The sequence below is a fragment of the Sinohyriopsis cumingii genome, chromosome 1 (genome assembly GCF_028554795.1).
Source record: "Sinohyriopsis cumingii isolate HCF-2022 chromosome 1, ASM2855479v2, whole genome shotgun sequence".
Lineage (NCBI taxonomy): Eukaryota > Metazoa > Mollusca > Bivalvia > Unionida > Unionidae > Sinohyriopsis > Sinohyriopsis cumingii.
Window position 1 is genome coordinate 32,091,818 of NC_142961.1, and position 16,386 is coordinate 32,108,203.

General features: G+C 35.5%; 1 protein-coding gene across 1 annotated transcript in view; it reads right to left on the minus strand.

The window, feature by feature from the left end:
- The window catches only part of LOC149806649 (nipped-B-like protein), a 183,346-nt gene that overhangs the window by 135,339 nt on the left and 31,621 nt on the right, over positions 1–16,386 (minus strand). The window contains exons 7-10 of the mRNA XM_089956155.1: positions 10,419–10,514; positions 9,591–9,688; positions 5,870–5,980; positions 4,484–4,630 (exon numbers count right to left, since the gene is read on the minus strand). Of these exons, the coding sequence (XP_089812281.1) occupies positions 4,484–4,630; positions 5,870–5,980; positions 9,591–9,688; positions 10,419–10,514 (452 nt within the window). The remainder of the gene's footprint in view (positions 1–4,483; positions 4,631–5,869; positions 5,981–9,590; positions 9,689–10,418; positions 10,515–16,386) is intronic.

A 16,386-nucleotide genomic window follows, 5' to 3' on the forward strand; every position in this document is an offset into this window, starting at 1 on the left:
ATTTCATTATCATTGTGCAGTTTTCGTTCAATGTGTCGATGGAATTTACAACCCAGTCCAATGCAGTCTGTTTGCTGGCTGTCTTGATCCGTCCATTGCTGCTTTCATCAGATGATTTTAATTCATTCTTAGCATCCCTGATGTATTCCGTCGAGCTGTGGAGGAGGTAACTCTTGACAGGTTTACTGATGCTCACATCAAGAGGTTGCAACTTGGATGTGCAGCCTCCTGGTGTTATTGCTGGCACAAATCCTTGGGTAAACGCTGGGCAAGATAAGTCCTGCTTCTGAGCACAAACCAATATCTTTTCATGAAACTCTCTATCCAAGAATGACTGGCATGAAATTGCTCCCCGGAAATTCTGCTGAGACAAGCTGTTTGGCACATATACATATTCCCTCAACAATGACTGGAATTTGTACTTCACGCTGAGTGAGCACCCACTGAGCTATCTTATCATCCATTGCTTATCCATATGAAATGGGTCGTCCACACTTAGGCAAATGTCCGTTCAAGTTGAGATCTGCAGAAAAGTCAATTTTCATCCAGGTACTCACCGTGGATTTCGGAATCTTTAATTTTTCTGCTGTAGGTCTAATTCCCAGACGTTTTGCATTGTTAACGACATCCCACTTTCGCTTTAATGTATAATGTTTATAGTGACCATGTACAGAACCGGGTGGAGCACTCATGGGTTCAAGATAATCAGATTCATCATCTAGAGCAGCTATCTTTGTAAGCGGTTCTTTTTGTGATGCATCCTCAGAATCATTAATTCGAGGTCGCTTCTATGAACGGCCTACTGGCCTCTTTGGAGATGATTTTGGCAAGGGAGAGTCCCTCCACAAACTAGGCAGTGCCTCCTCGCTTGTTGCATAACGTATGATAAACTTATCCACCAAAATTATTACAGTACTAACAATATTATGTTTCACAATGACAGCTATCTAGTATATAAACTTCTGATAGTGGTGGGCATTTTATTTATACTTTATATTTCAATAGTTCGATTCAGCCAACGAAAATATGATTGGTGGTCAGTGTAGACATTGTTACACACAAAACCACTTCAAACAGGTGTGACAAAGATGGCTTTGATTAGAAACCATGACCCCTGCTTTTTATCATTAAACAATACATCAGAGTCGGTATGGATTAGTTGTTGTTGTTGTAGGGTTTAACGCCATTTTTCAGCACACGATAAGCTATACATGGCAGCCAGTATTAATGGTGGAGGAAGAACCAGGGAAAACCCCAGAAAGAACCACCGACCCACAAGAAGCAACTGGCAAGCTTTCTCACATACCCACACTGGCTAAATCTGAGACTCGAACCCACGCAGACGGAAGTGAGATGGCAGTGATCCGTAACAGACAGCGCTTTGGAACACTCAGGGCCGCCTGTATGGATTAGTAAAAATTCATTGGCATTGTGCAACAAAACAAACCCCTTATCCCTGAGGCATTATATACCAAGGTTTAAACACAGTTATGGTTCTACAGGTAATAAACCTCTTTGTAGATGATAAATATTGATTGTGGGTGCCAAATGTTTGGTACATCGTGTGCTCTTTTAATGAAATCCAGATGGCTGCCTTTTATTTCTGAACACATCTGTTAAAGAAATCCCACAAGTTGAGTCATTAACAATTATCACCTAGACACTTTGAATTCTCCAACATGCATCAAAAACAATCTCTGAGCAGTTGATTGTTTTGAGTTGGCAAGCTCTGCTCATTTTGAAGCTACCCTCGGCTAGGTGGAAAAAAAGAACCACAGCAAATAGATCACCTTTATTTTTTTTTTAAATACCAACATATTAATCATACAGACTCATATATTGCAACTTGCTTGTTATTTTTACCCATCCTAGGCATGTATACAACACTCAACCCATATGAAGCCTCTCACCCTTGGTGCTCTAAGATTAGCCATCATATACGTAACGGTATTTCTACTCTCAATACTAAAATATTTCTGTCATAAACATCTGAAGAATTATGATTCCAAAATCTTTTTATTTAGTTTGTATTAATATCTTAATTACACAGAAATAAAGCTTGCATGCATTTGTAATGTAGATTTTAATGATCACTGATTAGCAGAGGGTTAAACTGTGGACTGCAAAATTACTAATATGGCGGTTCTTTTGGAAAATATGCACACAATCATGGCTCTAATACATGTATGGCTGTGTTTTCTGGTGGATGGACATGTATCAAATAGACAAAATAGGTAAGTAATGATTGTTTTTTATTCATTATCCTTTCCGTGGAGAAAATACTTGTTTTACTTCATGGCAGCACGTCATCATGTGAGCAAATGGTAACTTCGTTACAGACGTGGGGGTGGATAAATAAATCTCTCTTCACCTGTATGTTTTCAAGCACCTAATTAAAGAATTTAATATGTATTCGGACAAAAAAGTAATTATTTGTTGCAGTCCGAAAACATATGGTAAATACGGTAACCTACTTGTGTCCCTGTGCCATAAAACAGCAAAGTAAACACAGACACCTTTGTCATGATTATAACTTTCTTACTAATTGCCTTTCTATTTAGACTGTTATGCACACTCATACATAACCACAGCTGTTTCAAATGACATATAGGAATCTCCAATCCTGCAAAACATTGTGCCTCTGGGTCACCTTAAGGTGAAAACAAAACCAAAATTTTCCATTCAAATAAACATTACGCATTCAAAGAGAATTTGAACATTTGCTGGTGTTAATAAAACTTTAAAATCTATCCTTTTTCTACTCTGATATTTAGTACACCCTCTACACACCATGCTATCACATTAAAACTACCCACAAAATTCAGTCATCTAAATTTAAGTAAATGATATTTCTGGAGTACTGTATTTTTCGGGAGGGGGGGATTAAGACTGATAATCAGATAAGCTCAAATTTATTTTCTGATTGTTTTCTAGTCCAGCATGAAAGCATGGCGGTAACTCTCAAATACTTGTTAAGTTAAATGCAGGAACAATCTCCAAAATATTATCTTTGAAGCAATTTATTCACAATGAAAACTGCACAAAAATCAACTTCTGATGTAACAATGACTGAGAAAATTCATATATGTGGCCAAGTCCATGCTGCATGAGATAGGCTTCCATAAATTTGCATCTTCTCAACTGGGATTTTATTAGCAACTATGATGGAACGATGCTGGTGAATCTTGGCCATTGTCCCACACACGAACTACACATCCACATTTCATTCTCAACAAATGGCATTGTCTATTATTTCTCCATCTTTCTTGGACAATTTCAGCCACAAATGCTGCCAAAGTGATTCTGCCATTTTGACGGGATATCAGCTCATACAAAACTTAAGGTTCCATATCTGACATGTGGGTTGTTGATAGGATTGTGTTCTAGTACCTCTAAGCAACCAGGAAACAGAAACCAAACTGTCAAGCACTACTTTGCCCAACCCAAACAGTCCAAGTGAAAAATGATGGTCAGCAGGCCCTGGGGCAGAAAGTACCATCTAAAGGTGTTACTATGTGTGTGTATGTATATATATATATATATATATATATATATATATATATATATATATATATATTAAAAAAACATTATGATAACAATATGTTGTGGTAATACTGGTCAAGAAAAGACAGCAATGGGAGGAGTGGTTTCTACCTTGCACCTGCTGTTAATCTGACATCACAATGTAGCATAATCTAACACCATTCCATTAGGGATCATGTCCTAGAGACCTTTTGATCAGACAAGAAATTGCAACTTGCAAGACAGTTTGAAAACCTATGCATCACATGTAAAACTGAAAACATTCTCTTTTCTCAACCACACAATTTTAGAAGCGATGTTCAACTTCTCTTTCTATTTACTTCTGATGTAATGTTGAACCACTTTTCCAGCTTGTTCCACAGCAATACAAGTCCAGGCTTTGGATATAATGAGATGCAATCAGATGTTATCTGATCTTGGTACAAAGACAAACAGGAGCACTGCCAACAGATCTAATTTTAATCTGAATGAACACTTACTGAACATAATTAACCAGTACACATTTGAATCTAGAGTTGGTTTATCCCATTCCCACAAAAAGGTGTACACAGCAGATAAATTTCATCTATTTCATGAACATGTCTTCCTAAATGTCACAGAAAAGAAAATGGAACTATGTTTTTCAACTATAAATCAGAAGTACTGTATCAAAAGGTTTATAATATACAGATGGTCATTTGGATGTTTTAAAGGGTCACATATGGCTCATGATAGGTAACCCATACAAAGATGAAAAGGTGAAGACTAATTTTTCATGTCTAACTCAGTTCAAAACATCAGATCAAAAAAACTGTCCAATAAAAACATTAAATTTAGAACTACTTTCCATAAACTGTTCTGATCCTTCCCATCACATTAAAATAGTAATTTTCAATATGCAGAAAAGAAAAACAACACAAACATTAGTGAAACAAACAGCATAACTGTTAGTTCTATTTACCTTTGGGTCCAGAGGTTTCAGAACAACAACTGGTAACGGACCTTTTGGTGCAGTAAAGGACTTTGAAGAATTGACAGAGTCTGATCTACTAAAGTCCGATCTACTTAAGACTGAATCAGAAGAATTCTGATTTATATTTAAATCCTCCTGTAAAATGAAACAGAAAAGATGTTTTTACTAAATGTAACTGATACAGATGCACAATATCTACTAAGCAAATCCCCCCACTCACATTATGCAGCTTAACTTTACTTGTATGACTTGCAAATATGTGATTATAATGTGTAGAAATCGCAGTAATAGCAGGTGTGCTAAAGAAAAACACAATATAATCTAGCCAACAACTAATTAAAAAAACTTCTTCTAAACAAAGGCTTTGTAAAACAGAAGGTTCAACATCACAGCCTATAATCTATCCTTATCTTGCATTTACTTAAGCAAACACTACAGGTAAGGAGACGAAGAAATGTCCTTCCAAGCATCCATTAATCAAGCCATTTTTCAACCTTGTATGACCCGCTGATTAACATCTACAGCATTCCCTTAATAGGTCTAATGTTCTCAGTTAAAAAGTAAAACCAAAGATTCTTGTTCCAGGCTGGTTTCTACAGTATTATCTTAACTGGAATAAGTGTTGCATTGTCAGAGTCCTAGGCTGGAAGACTTGACAACAAGTATCATGCACATGCACACAGACAAGTTAAAACTTGGGATGTCTTTATATGGTTTCAGAGATGAATGCATGAACATTTAATATTTACACCACTCAAGTTTTAAAGAATAATCCAAAGAAATTGACTTACAGCCAACAGCAACAGATCCCTGTGCTACGCTAAAGAATACATGTCCTGTCCAGTAACTACTCACCTTTTGGGTTGACAATTTTATCAGTTTTCAAGCAAATGCCGCAAACTATTTAATTCATGCAATTTACAAAGAGATTTAGGGGATGATATAAAATTCAAACCATATGTGCACTCATCTTGATATAGAACAGGTACTAACAACTTAAACATTCAACAGTAAACTTGACAGCATCAGGTCTGTGTGGGGAAAAAAGGAAATTTCCAAGAGAAAGCTATCAATATATAGGGACAATAATGTCACAAAGTGTCAACACCAGTAAGTAGTACAGTAAAACTTGAGAGATCATTGTACAAGAGACCACCTGTTTTTAGAGACAAGAATCTCCATGAACAGATTTATTGATTGTAAAGTGTTATGACCTGTTATGAGAAACTACCTGTCTTGAGAGACGATTATCTTTTGGCATAAGGGGTGGTCTTTCAAGAGAGGTTCTACTGTAATTACTGTACTAAATTAATGCATCAACCATTGCACTGATTAGGCCTGAAATGCAAGAGTTGTATGCATGGTAAAACAAACCTTCCCAGCTTCTTTTGAAATGGCCTCCATTGCTCTGGTACTGGCTTGCCGCCTTGACCTTCCATGAGAGTGGGAAGCATCTTCAGTGCTTTGAGTGATCAAAGTGTCAGCCTACAAACAGAAATAACAATGTCCTGGGTTCCTGCAACTTTAAAAAAACTAAGTCTATGACTTTTCCAAAAACTTTTTAACCAATTTCAAGAGTACCTAATACATAAATTTACAATCCCATATACTTACCTAACTCATAAATTTAATACAAAAACATGTTTTTAGTAATTTTACTTGTTACATCCAGGGGTATAAAAGAAGTAACTAGATAAGGTAAAACCCAACAAACATTCAATTTCTAAAATATAAAATCAACCAAAGTGAAAAAATTAAAATTAACTTAGTGTATAAATTCCTTGAATGTTATACCAAACTGTACTATCAATTTCACATCAATCCAGAAAGTATCCAACAGTGTTCTGAATGGAGGTTCTAATGTGCTTATGTCTAACACACTAGCATCACTGAAGAATCACAGTTCTAAATTCAAATGTTTTTACTTCAAGGTAATCCCATAAAAGTAGAATATGACTGAAGGCCTTGATAGTTTCACATAATCCAACAGGATTATTTAAATGTTCAAGCCCTTGAAAACTTTCATATAATCCTCAAGGTTACTGTTTTATAATAAATATATAAAATAAAGGCCTGGAAGGGGGGAGGGGTCGGCTTATCCACAGGCAAATGTCTCAACTTTACAGCTTTTAGGTCTTTATGTTAACTACTGTAATGGCTGTAAATCTTGGGGCACGAAAAAAATATTTTTTCCCCTGTGTCCTAAGACATAGGCATGTAAAAAAAAAAAACTTCAGTGACCCAACAATTATTAAACTGTTATAAAGTACTATGATTGATTTTGTTATTATTTTGCATGTGCATATTTTCTGATTTCTCCAACACGAAATTGAATAAAAGTAAATACAGACTTCATAATTTGTGGGCTGGTTGAGTTTACCTGGGCGACCAGGTTGAACTATAATCGACAGTACTTACACAGTGGAAAGGGCGCAGAGCGTCACTTAAATCCTTATTTATTCCCAAACATATTATATGCAGATTTTGCTTTATTCATTGTTTCGACCAAATTGCATTCTTCCAGATAACATTACAGCTAGTACTTAATATCTGTTTCATTTACGCTGAATCACACGTTCACGAGTTACTCATTTTCAATGATATAAGCAATCCTACAAATTGAGGTAATATTTTTAAAACGGTACGCACGTTTGACTGTACAAGGCACATAACCAGCATGTTCATGAAGAGTGGTAATAATGAAGGCTAAAATTCTCATATAGATCAACTATGATCAACATCAATCAGTTTTAGTTTTGTGTTTTGGCTGAACAAACATCATAACTTTCCACACAATGGAAAGCTTGATGTTTTGGCATCTCCTATGTTGATAGTCAGCGAATTTGTCTTTCATTTTGCAACAGCAGTACAGGCCAGTTAATCAATAAAATCCTGAAACTGGCTTGTGTTAAGAGGGAATTTTGACCGGCAACTATACCAGTACATTGATGTGTAATATTAGCATTATTATTGTAGCTTTGTAAAACAGGGTGCAAGGCATACCATTGAACTTTTCAAAGCCAAGTAGCGAGTTTGAATAAGAAAATAGAGATTGGAACCTAAAACTGGAAGGTTTTTCAAGGCATTTTTAAAGCCTTGTTTTCACTAAATATTGACTGATCTTCCTGGTCCAATATGCATGAAATTCTCAAAAAGATTTGCCATTTCCCACTGTGATGTGCCCTATTTTCCACCAGGATGTGCCCTACTTTCATATTCTGGTCAGCTGTGGTCAAACTTCACAATAGCTAAAAATTAGTCTTAAATAAACAACAAGAAAGCCAGTGTGGTTAATTAAAAAGTTAATCCATATCGATGTAACTATTTTGTGAAAATGACTGGACCTCCATCATAATTCAAAGAAACCATGTTCTACACTATTGTGTGTTATGCAAGCACCAGCAACTGATTGGCAAATAAAGGATTCCCAATTCTGTTGAACTAAAGGTACATAACTAGGCAGCCTCATGGTACCATACATGTGGCAACTATTGTCCCCATGTTGTATATCCAACCTTATTCCCTTATGGTCAAATTGTAAAGCATTTAGTATTGTTTACTATAAAATATGTACTGTATTCTGAATTAGTTTATTGAGGACACATTTGCTGTGCAGTATTTTCATTCCTTCTTTTAATTTAACGAAGGTAATTAACATTGGTATATACGGATTAAAAATGCCAGGCGTTCACTCATGTAAGTTTCTTTCATGGGAATGGCGCTATAGCATATGGAGTTACAGCATTTGTAGTGATTATTCATGGGTGTGAAATTATTTGTGGACGATTTTTTTGTTGTGGTTGATATTTTTGTTTACATTTTACTTCTTTCAATCAGTCATCTTGACCCTTTGCTAGATCTTGTTGTTTCTGTTGTTGTTCTAGGGTTTAATGCCATTTTCAACACAAGATAGGCTATACATGGTGGCCAGTATAACTGGTGGAGGAAGAACCCTGGAAAACCTCGGGAAGAACCACAGACCCATGAGAAGCTACTGGCTGGCTTTCTCACATACCCACATTAGCTGAGCTTGAAACTTGAACCCACATAGAGGTGAGATCACTCACTGGCTTCTCAACACTTTCCAGCTCAAAAAGTCTTATATACTTCAAAATGCCTTCATCACTATGATCAGTCATTTTGGGTTTTCTAAGTAGCATGTATTATAAATGCAGATTTGTAAAATTTCCTTGAGGCATGGTTCAAGCTTCAACAATAATTGAACAGGGCCAATGTGCCAATCAAATTTAGTTAACAACCGTTCTTATCAAGCTGAAGAATCCAGATGTGAAAAAAGAGACATCGCAACACGAATTATGATACCTCTACCAGTGTTATTTATGTTGCCATATGCACTTTAAGACTTAACAGCTAAATAAAAAAATTGTATCCTGCACAGAGTGTATTTTCACATGCGCAACTTCCTGTGCATCACTACTCTCCAATATATGAGAGTTCTCGGGCATGTTTGGTCTCCGATGTGCAAATTTACTCAAATTTTGCATTAATCACGCAATCATGTGCCATGGAAAAAACTGACGGACAAAGAGAATTCAGTTCAATCTGGACCTTCTGAGACAAAACCTCTGAAAGCACATCCACACGTAATAGCCAAGCCACCAACCAAATGGCATCAAATTATGTTTAATGGTTACAAGAAGATTAAACAGACTAACAAAGAAAAAAATGTTATTATTACTATTGGTCTCAATCATCATGATGTTGAAGCCCTAATAATAAACTCTTTGGCATTGGAAACGGAGCTAAATTTCAGCCCCAAAATAACCCTTCACATTGATTCTATTCAAAAGACAGAAAATGTAAAATTCATAGTTCTGTAATAATGAGTTACTGACCCCTTAGTACCAAGACATATTTGCTCTGACCCAAGATTGGTATCACTTCAAAATTCTATGTGCCTGTTTGAATCAAGTGAAATGTCTGCTAACAACCCACTAATACAAACATAAGATAAAGCTATCATTTCAAACATAGGAGACAGAATGCTGGTGCAAAAACGACTATATACATGTGAATACAAAGATAACCTGAAACATGGTTCTAAAGTAAACAAAAAAAATAAATTATAACTTACCACTGGATCTGATCTCCTTTGAACTCTGCTGGTGGGATGATCTGTTGACTTCTGTGATACTGCATGCTCTGTCACACTCGCTTGTGCTGTCGAGTTCACTGAAAAATTTACAGAAAATTAGGGTCAATAGAATAATAGAGTGATATGAGGCTGGCATTATTTTACAAGATGGTTCATGACTTGACAAGCATAGCATTACCTCTTATGTACCACGCCATAATATACCAGTGGTTGAAAGAGTTAATTTCATGATCAAACATTATCTAAGATGCATACGCATCAGCCATCACTACAGTTCATTGAACCAGTTAATTCTCATGACTGACACCTCATAATGGAGAGTTGCATCACAATCCATTTAAAACTGCAGAAAAGTCTTACTCACAAGAATGTGTGGCAGATGGACAAAGAGAAGCCCGGATTCCTATACATCTACACCTCCACTGGGTACAAAAGTGACCTTATTGCAGATACATAAAACAAATTACTGTTTACATATCAAAACAAATTACTGTTTCTAAAACCATAGTGTATTCCATTGAAAATGCTTTACCAAAAACTTGAAACATTCTAACATCCTTCAAAGACAATGTTAATCAGGCCTTTTTATTTAGGTAAACTAAAACTTAGGTAACCCAAACAAAACCTGAATACTCAACAACACTGGAATAACACACTCAGCCTCTTTATACTGGAAAAAGTGGATTGTGTAATATTTCAATCTGAATGCAAAATGAACACAAATCATCGGTTCAGCCAGCTACTTTCATTGTACAATTTGATTTGAATGTGATGAAATGTATAAAAATCTGCGGGGAAGGGGCTTACCTCCTTGTACTTGCTGTCTTGTTGACCGGCTTCTTGATAAACGATTCTGATTTATTTCAGCTTCTGCCATGTTGACATGTTCACCATTTACAGCACCTGAAACATTCACAAAATAATTTAGTCAGGTTTTGACCTGTGATAAAAAGTCATTTGACAAAAGGTTAATAATCATTTAAATTTCTGATAAAAGGCTTATAAACAGAATGCTTAAGTATGGTTTATCCTTTAAGTGTCTCTTAACTATGAACAAAAGTAACTTAAAAACTAAAATGATTCCATGGGTCGGTGGTTCTTTCCGGGGTTTTCCTGGGTTCTTTCTCCACAATTAACACTGGCTGCAATGTATAGCCTATCGTTTGCTGAAAAATGGCATTACACCCCTCAACAACAACAACTAAAATGATTCAAAAAGTGTTCAACTTGCATTATGTAAAAATAATAAAAACTTAACACTTGCAATACATTACAAAAAATTAACAAACTTTTTAACACTGAACAACCATAATCACATAATTTGAATATGTATCTTATGGTATAACAAGATAACAAAATATTGGGATCCATATAAACACTACCATATATAAGTCATAACTTCCACATCAGTATTGTAACCATATCTGCCTATTTCTACTAACTGAAATGTTATATGCTATTTAGTAATGACTGATGGTCAGCCACTGCTGAATAATCCTGAACCATATCTTCTACACAATATGCAGGCAATGACTGCTGTTTGAACTCTCGATGACTTACAATACAATCTGGATGGTGACCATGATAAATTAATAGAGTATGGCATTGATGCTTGAATAACAATAACTATTCTGGCAGGACTACCACTAATCGCACTATGCATATACATTGACATCTCATGGATGAAAGTGTAATAAACTGATAATATGCAAAAACTTGAGTCTTGAAGGATGCATAGCTGCCAACCCCCGAGCACAAAAATACAGACTGCTTATGACAAAAATGCTGATTTTCAGGGAACAAATACTGATTTTTAACATTTTAATGCATATGTAACTATTTATAAAATATACAACCATCAGTAAAGTAGAACAGTGCCTTACATAATGATTTAATGTCAAAGATGTATGTGATGCACACTTGTTCCATTTGGGTGCTCATTCAGAAGGTGCAAGAGTGCAACACATTCAGACACAGGCTGTTTATAGTAGCCTTTTCCACACCTTTTTCCCCCCAAATCATTATCGATTCCAATGTAAGAACTTTCATTTATGATTTCAAGTCTGTGTAATTTTCTTACTGAACTGTTTTCATTCTAGTATACGAGTAATACTTTGCGATTTTTTTGTCTGGAAAACATGTGCGAAATAAATCGCCTGCAACAGTAGTAACTGAAAGAGGAAGGTTCATTTCTAAAAGAAATTTAATAAACTGAATTTCGATCGAATTATATCAAGGTTCTCTCTGGTATTTATAAACATCCAGTTCAGGCTGTTGAATATAAAGAAGCAGCAAGCTGATGTTTATTAGTGTTTTTTGTGCTCCTGTATTTCATGTGCGCTTCCTAGTCCTACAATGTAAGACACAGCAGACGTTATTTTTGTTTTAGTGCTGTCTTACTACCCTAATAACGGGCTTGTATAGAGTGTTCTGATGTCGGTTCACATCAGAACAAGTAGTGAAAGTTTCAGGAATATCTCACACACTTGGCAGCCCATATCAACACTCTTCCACAAATTGATATGTAATTAATATACTTACTATGCTGTGTTTATCCTGGTGTAATCAAAATCTGACACTAGCAAATGGACACATTTTCATGTTCTGTTGACATACATTTGAATTTGTTGAAATGCAACGGTAGTCAAGGTATGCCAAAGTATGTTCATATGGGGGATATGTTTCTTGAATGAAACAAAACGATGCTTACAGTTCCAACAGGCATAATATATTTTCATTCGTTTCGTTAAAGAATAATATTTCAACTCAACCCGATTTCGGCATTCCCAGCTTTCACCGCTTCTAGTCAACTGAAATGTAGGCCAACTAAACTTGAAGACAGGTCCATTTCTTTTGTGAGAATTTGAATTTAGGGCTGTTCCAGTAAAACATATACCCCCGGGGGGAAGGCACTTTCAAATTCAACCAACCCACAACAGAAGCAATTGAAAAAAATTATGATAAACCGTCAGATGTGTTTTAATCGAGAAACACTGCCCCCTACAGAAGTATATTTTTTAACATAATTTCTGGCTATGGGTTAGTGGGCGGTAGAAGCGATTTTAATATTGTGTTGGGGACAGAAGCGATTTAAATGACAGCTGGCTGGAGGTAATCTACTGAATTCATATACATAATATAATCTACTGCATATTTTTATTTATATTCATTCATTATAATCAGTCTTTTGTCCTTTTGTTTTTATGTCAGCCTAGTATGTCTCTGATACTGTGAAATCACATATTTTCATGGTGGCTTATTATTTGTAGATGTCAGTGATCAGTCCCTTAATACCTACTAATTTAACATCCATGAATACAGATTTTATAATAGATATTTCCATTCTAATACAGAAATCATGAATTTGTATCCTTACTAAACTCTGTGTTTCCTAAGGTGATCAATATGTCTTGTTATTTTTCTTTGTTCTCAGGCATGCTGCTTTTGATTAGAATAATAGTTAAATCTTGTATTGCTTTAAATGTGTGGTCAGATTCTATGATTCATTGTTATTATTTTTTCCAATAAATGTTTTGGTAAACTTTTATGATTTGTCAGAGAAAAAAAAACAATGATGCCTGTTGAAGTGATGTTGCATCATTTGTCTACTTTTACACTATATCATTTCTTGTAAGAACATCTTTTTCAGTTACCGATGTCTTATTTTTACGCCTTGTTGCAAGACTAATATAAGTTATAACAAAATATAGCAAGTCAAACATTTTTATATCATAGATTTAAAAAATATGGATGAAAGTCAAGGAATCATTTTTCCCAGAGCACTCATAAAATCAATGTCATTGCAGTTAACTGCATTGTCAACAGCATCATCATCACTGATGGCCTAGCAGTAACATTATGCACTTTCAATCCAGTTGTCACAGGTTCTATCTCCCACTTCTAGTCTTTCATATGAGACTTATACCTATGGCCTGAGGGGCTTTCATGGCAGAGTGGTATAAGATGCTTGTCTTGAGATACAGATCTGAGGGGTTCTATGGCAGTGGTACAAGATGCTTGTCATGTGATTACTTGCCTCCAATGTGCAAATGAGAATGTTGCCAGTTACTTGTGGAAGGTCAGTGGTTCTACACAAGTGGTGTTTCAAAAGGACTTGGATTTTCTTCAGCAGTAAAACTGGCTGCCATATATACTCTTCATCTGAAAATGGTGTAAAGGCCATACTGACCTACTGAAACTCCGAGAGCTCATGTCTAAATGACTTCAGCTGTTGGAGATAAACGTCAAATCAACAGAGGCTCCATGTGCCCAAGCGTACTAAGGTGCTTGCTTTTACATCACTTAAACATCTCACAGAGTGAGTTTGTGTCACAGATCAACCAATTTAGGTTGGTGGTCTTTCAGGGTCCTTCCGCCACCTAATATATTGTTAAAAAAATCACCAAAAAAACCAAAATCAAACCACACTGAATCAACCAACTAATCAACTGTAGCAACAGCAGAAAAGGTACTAGTCAATCATTTTTGCCACAGCTGGACGAGTTTACAACTTTTGACTCAAGTAATTTTTGTAGACTATAGAATATCATCAATTATGCCTTTCTGACAGTTACCTAAAAGTCATCATCAGTTGGTGCAAATGGATTTTTCATGGTCAGCATATGAGATGGAAAAGTCTTGAGCAATCCTGCATCACACACTGCCGAAAAGTTTACATTTTAGCTCACTTAAATTTTCTCTTAACAATGTTCATTGTTCCAGCTAGAACTGTTATAACTTATTCAAGCTATATTCACCAATATCTGATGATATGCATCCGTAATAAATATTTATAACAAAGTATAAGAATGCATCAATGTTTTTCAATGATGCATTTGAATTGAGCAACAACCACAATCAACAAACCAAGAAATAAAATTATTCACATCTCTCAGGCAGAATTAGGGTATAATCATAATCTGCCAAAAGATTTATGATTTTTTTAATTTGCCAGATATTTTTTCCAACCATACTGATTCAGTGGACTTATCACCAGAATGGACAGAAACAGACCAGAAGGTTAAAATCAATTTGATACAGCTTTTAAGTAGCTAAATTCATATTGGTTTAGTTAACTGTACACCCTTTATTGTCTTCCTTTTGATGAAATTTCTTACTGAAGCTAAGAAAATAATGTTGCACACATAAAAAAGGAGGTACACTTCTACTCATTATTGTTTTCATTATACTTCTCCATTCCAGCCTGTTCTAATGATCTTCTCCCCCCACATACTGTTTGTCTTGCTTATGATATGTATCTAAATTTCTCACTTACTTTTCCTACTACTATACAAATGTTCTGTGAATATGCATATCAGTGTGAAACACAATGGGGAGACTAAATTCAAGATTAAAAACCTCTACACTACTGGATATATTCTGCTTGGATTCCATATTTCTGACCAAGATTCAAGAGTTCAGGACTCTGCACTAATTCAATTCCCACTGTAAATTTGTGCAAACACCACGATTTTTAAAATTTAGTAACTTAAAATTCTGAGTGCTCATGATCAAATTTATATCAGTATAGACACATCTATGACGACAGCTTTTGTGACGAAAAAAAACCATAACAGCCGCACCATTTTCTGGATCTATACAAATTTAAAATGTGTGCTTTCAATACTGCACCAAAGAGTCACCTGCTGATTTCAGTAATGAGTCGTCCAAACACGGGTCTGTAAAGGGATGAAAATTATGTTAATAAAACAATGTCTCTCACTTTTTTCAGTTACAAGTAGGACAAGCTCTCAAAAGATTGTTTTCACTAAAATCTTACTTTCATTATCAACCAATCAGGGACAGTCAAACACATATATATTCTATTTTATCTTCACGGATTTATAGTATGGTTCTCGTTCTTTCACATCCGTAGTAATGGGAGTCCTTGAACAACTCAATGGTTGTAAGCCTTTTTCGACCATGCTGAATGGACACACTGTAAGATAATGTTCAAGTAGCAGAAATACCATGGGATAACCAGAGACCAATAAAACTGAATAGTCAAGTTATCTCCTCTGCAGGGATGCTGCCAGGATTTCAGGATGTACTCTAAGTTTTGTGTGTGTGTGATCTCCAATGAGGAAGTGGTGGTGGTGGGAATAGCCATTGTTAAATATCTCCCTAACACTTAAATATCTGTCACTCTTTCTTACTGTTCCACTCTGTTACAGCTCTACTGAAATCAAAATTCTCGAAGAGATGTCATCTCTAGTTGTATAGCGATTATTACTGTGAGGTCATTGGGCATGGTCACGTGGTTGTGGTGGGGTCTTGGTTGGGATGGCATAAAGACTATAGGCTTACTCTATATTTGACAGCTAATTATGATGTTGTCAAAAGAATTAAAAAATTTCTAGCAATTTAGTTGTACTCGGATACTTGATTCATAGTCAATGAACAGGTTCTAATATTGATGTGTTTATTTTGGAGCTATGTTCCTCCATCACATTCAAGATTTGGATATACCAAAGGTGAAATTGGTACAGTTGCATCCTAAATTACTATCGTGGCTACTTCAGATGTTATTTAATGTGAGACTTTAATGCAAAAACTCGTAGCTTCAGTGATTTTTGGGTTAAAAAAATTAATTTCTTCTCAAACAACTCAATTTGGTGCAGATTACATTGTTTTTTAATGATACGGTGAGAATTCTTGATGTGTAAAAATTGCACAAGAAATGAACATCAGATCAGAAAATTACAACCACTGGGAAAATAATGATAGGAATATACAGAAATAATGATATAGTTATTTAAGTAGAATATGTGGTGAC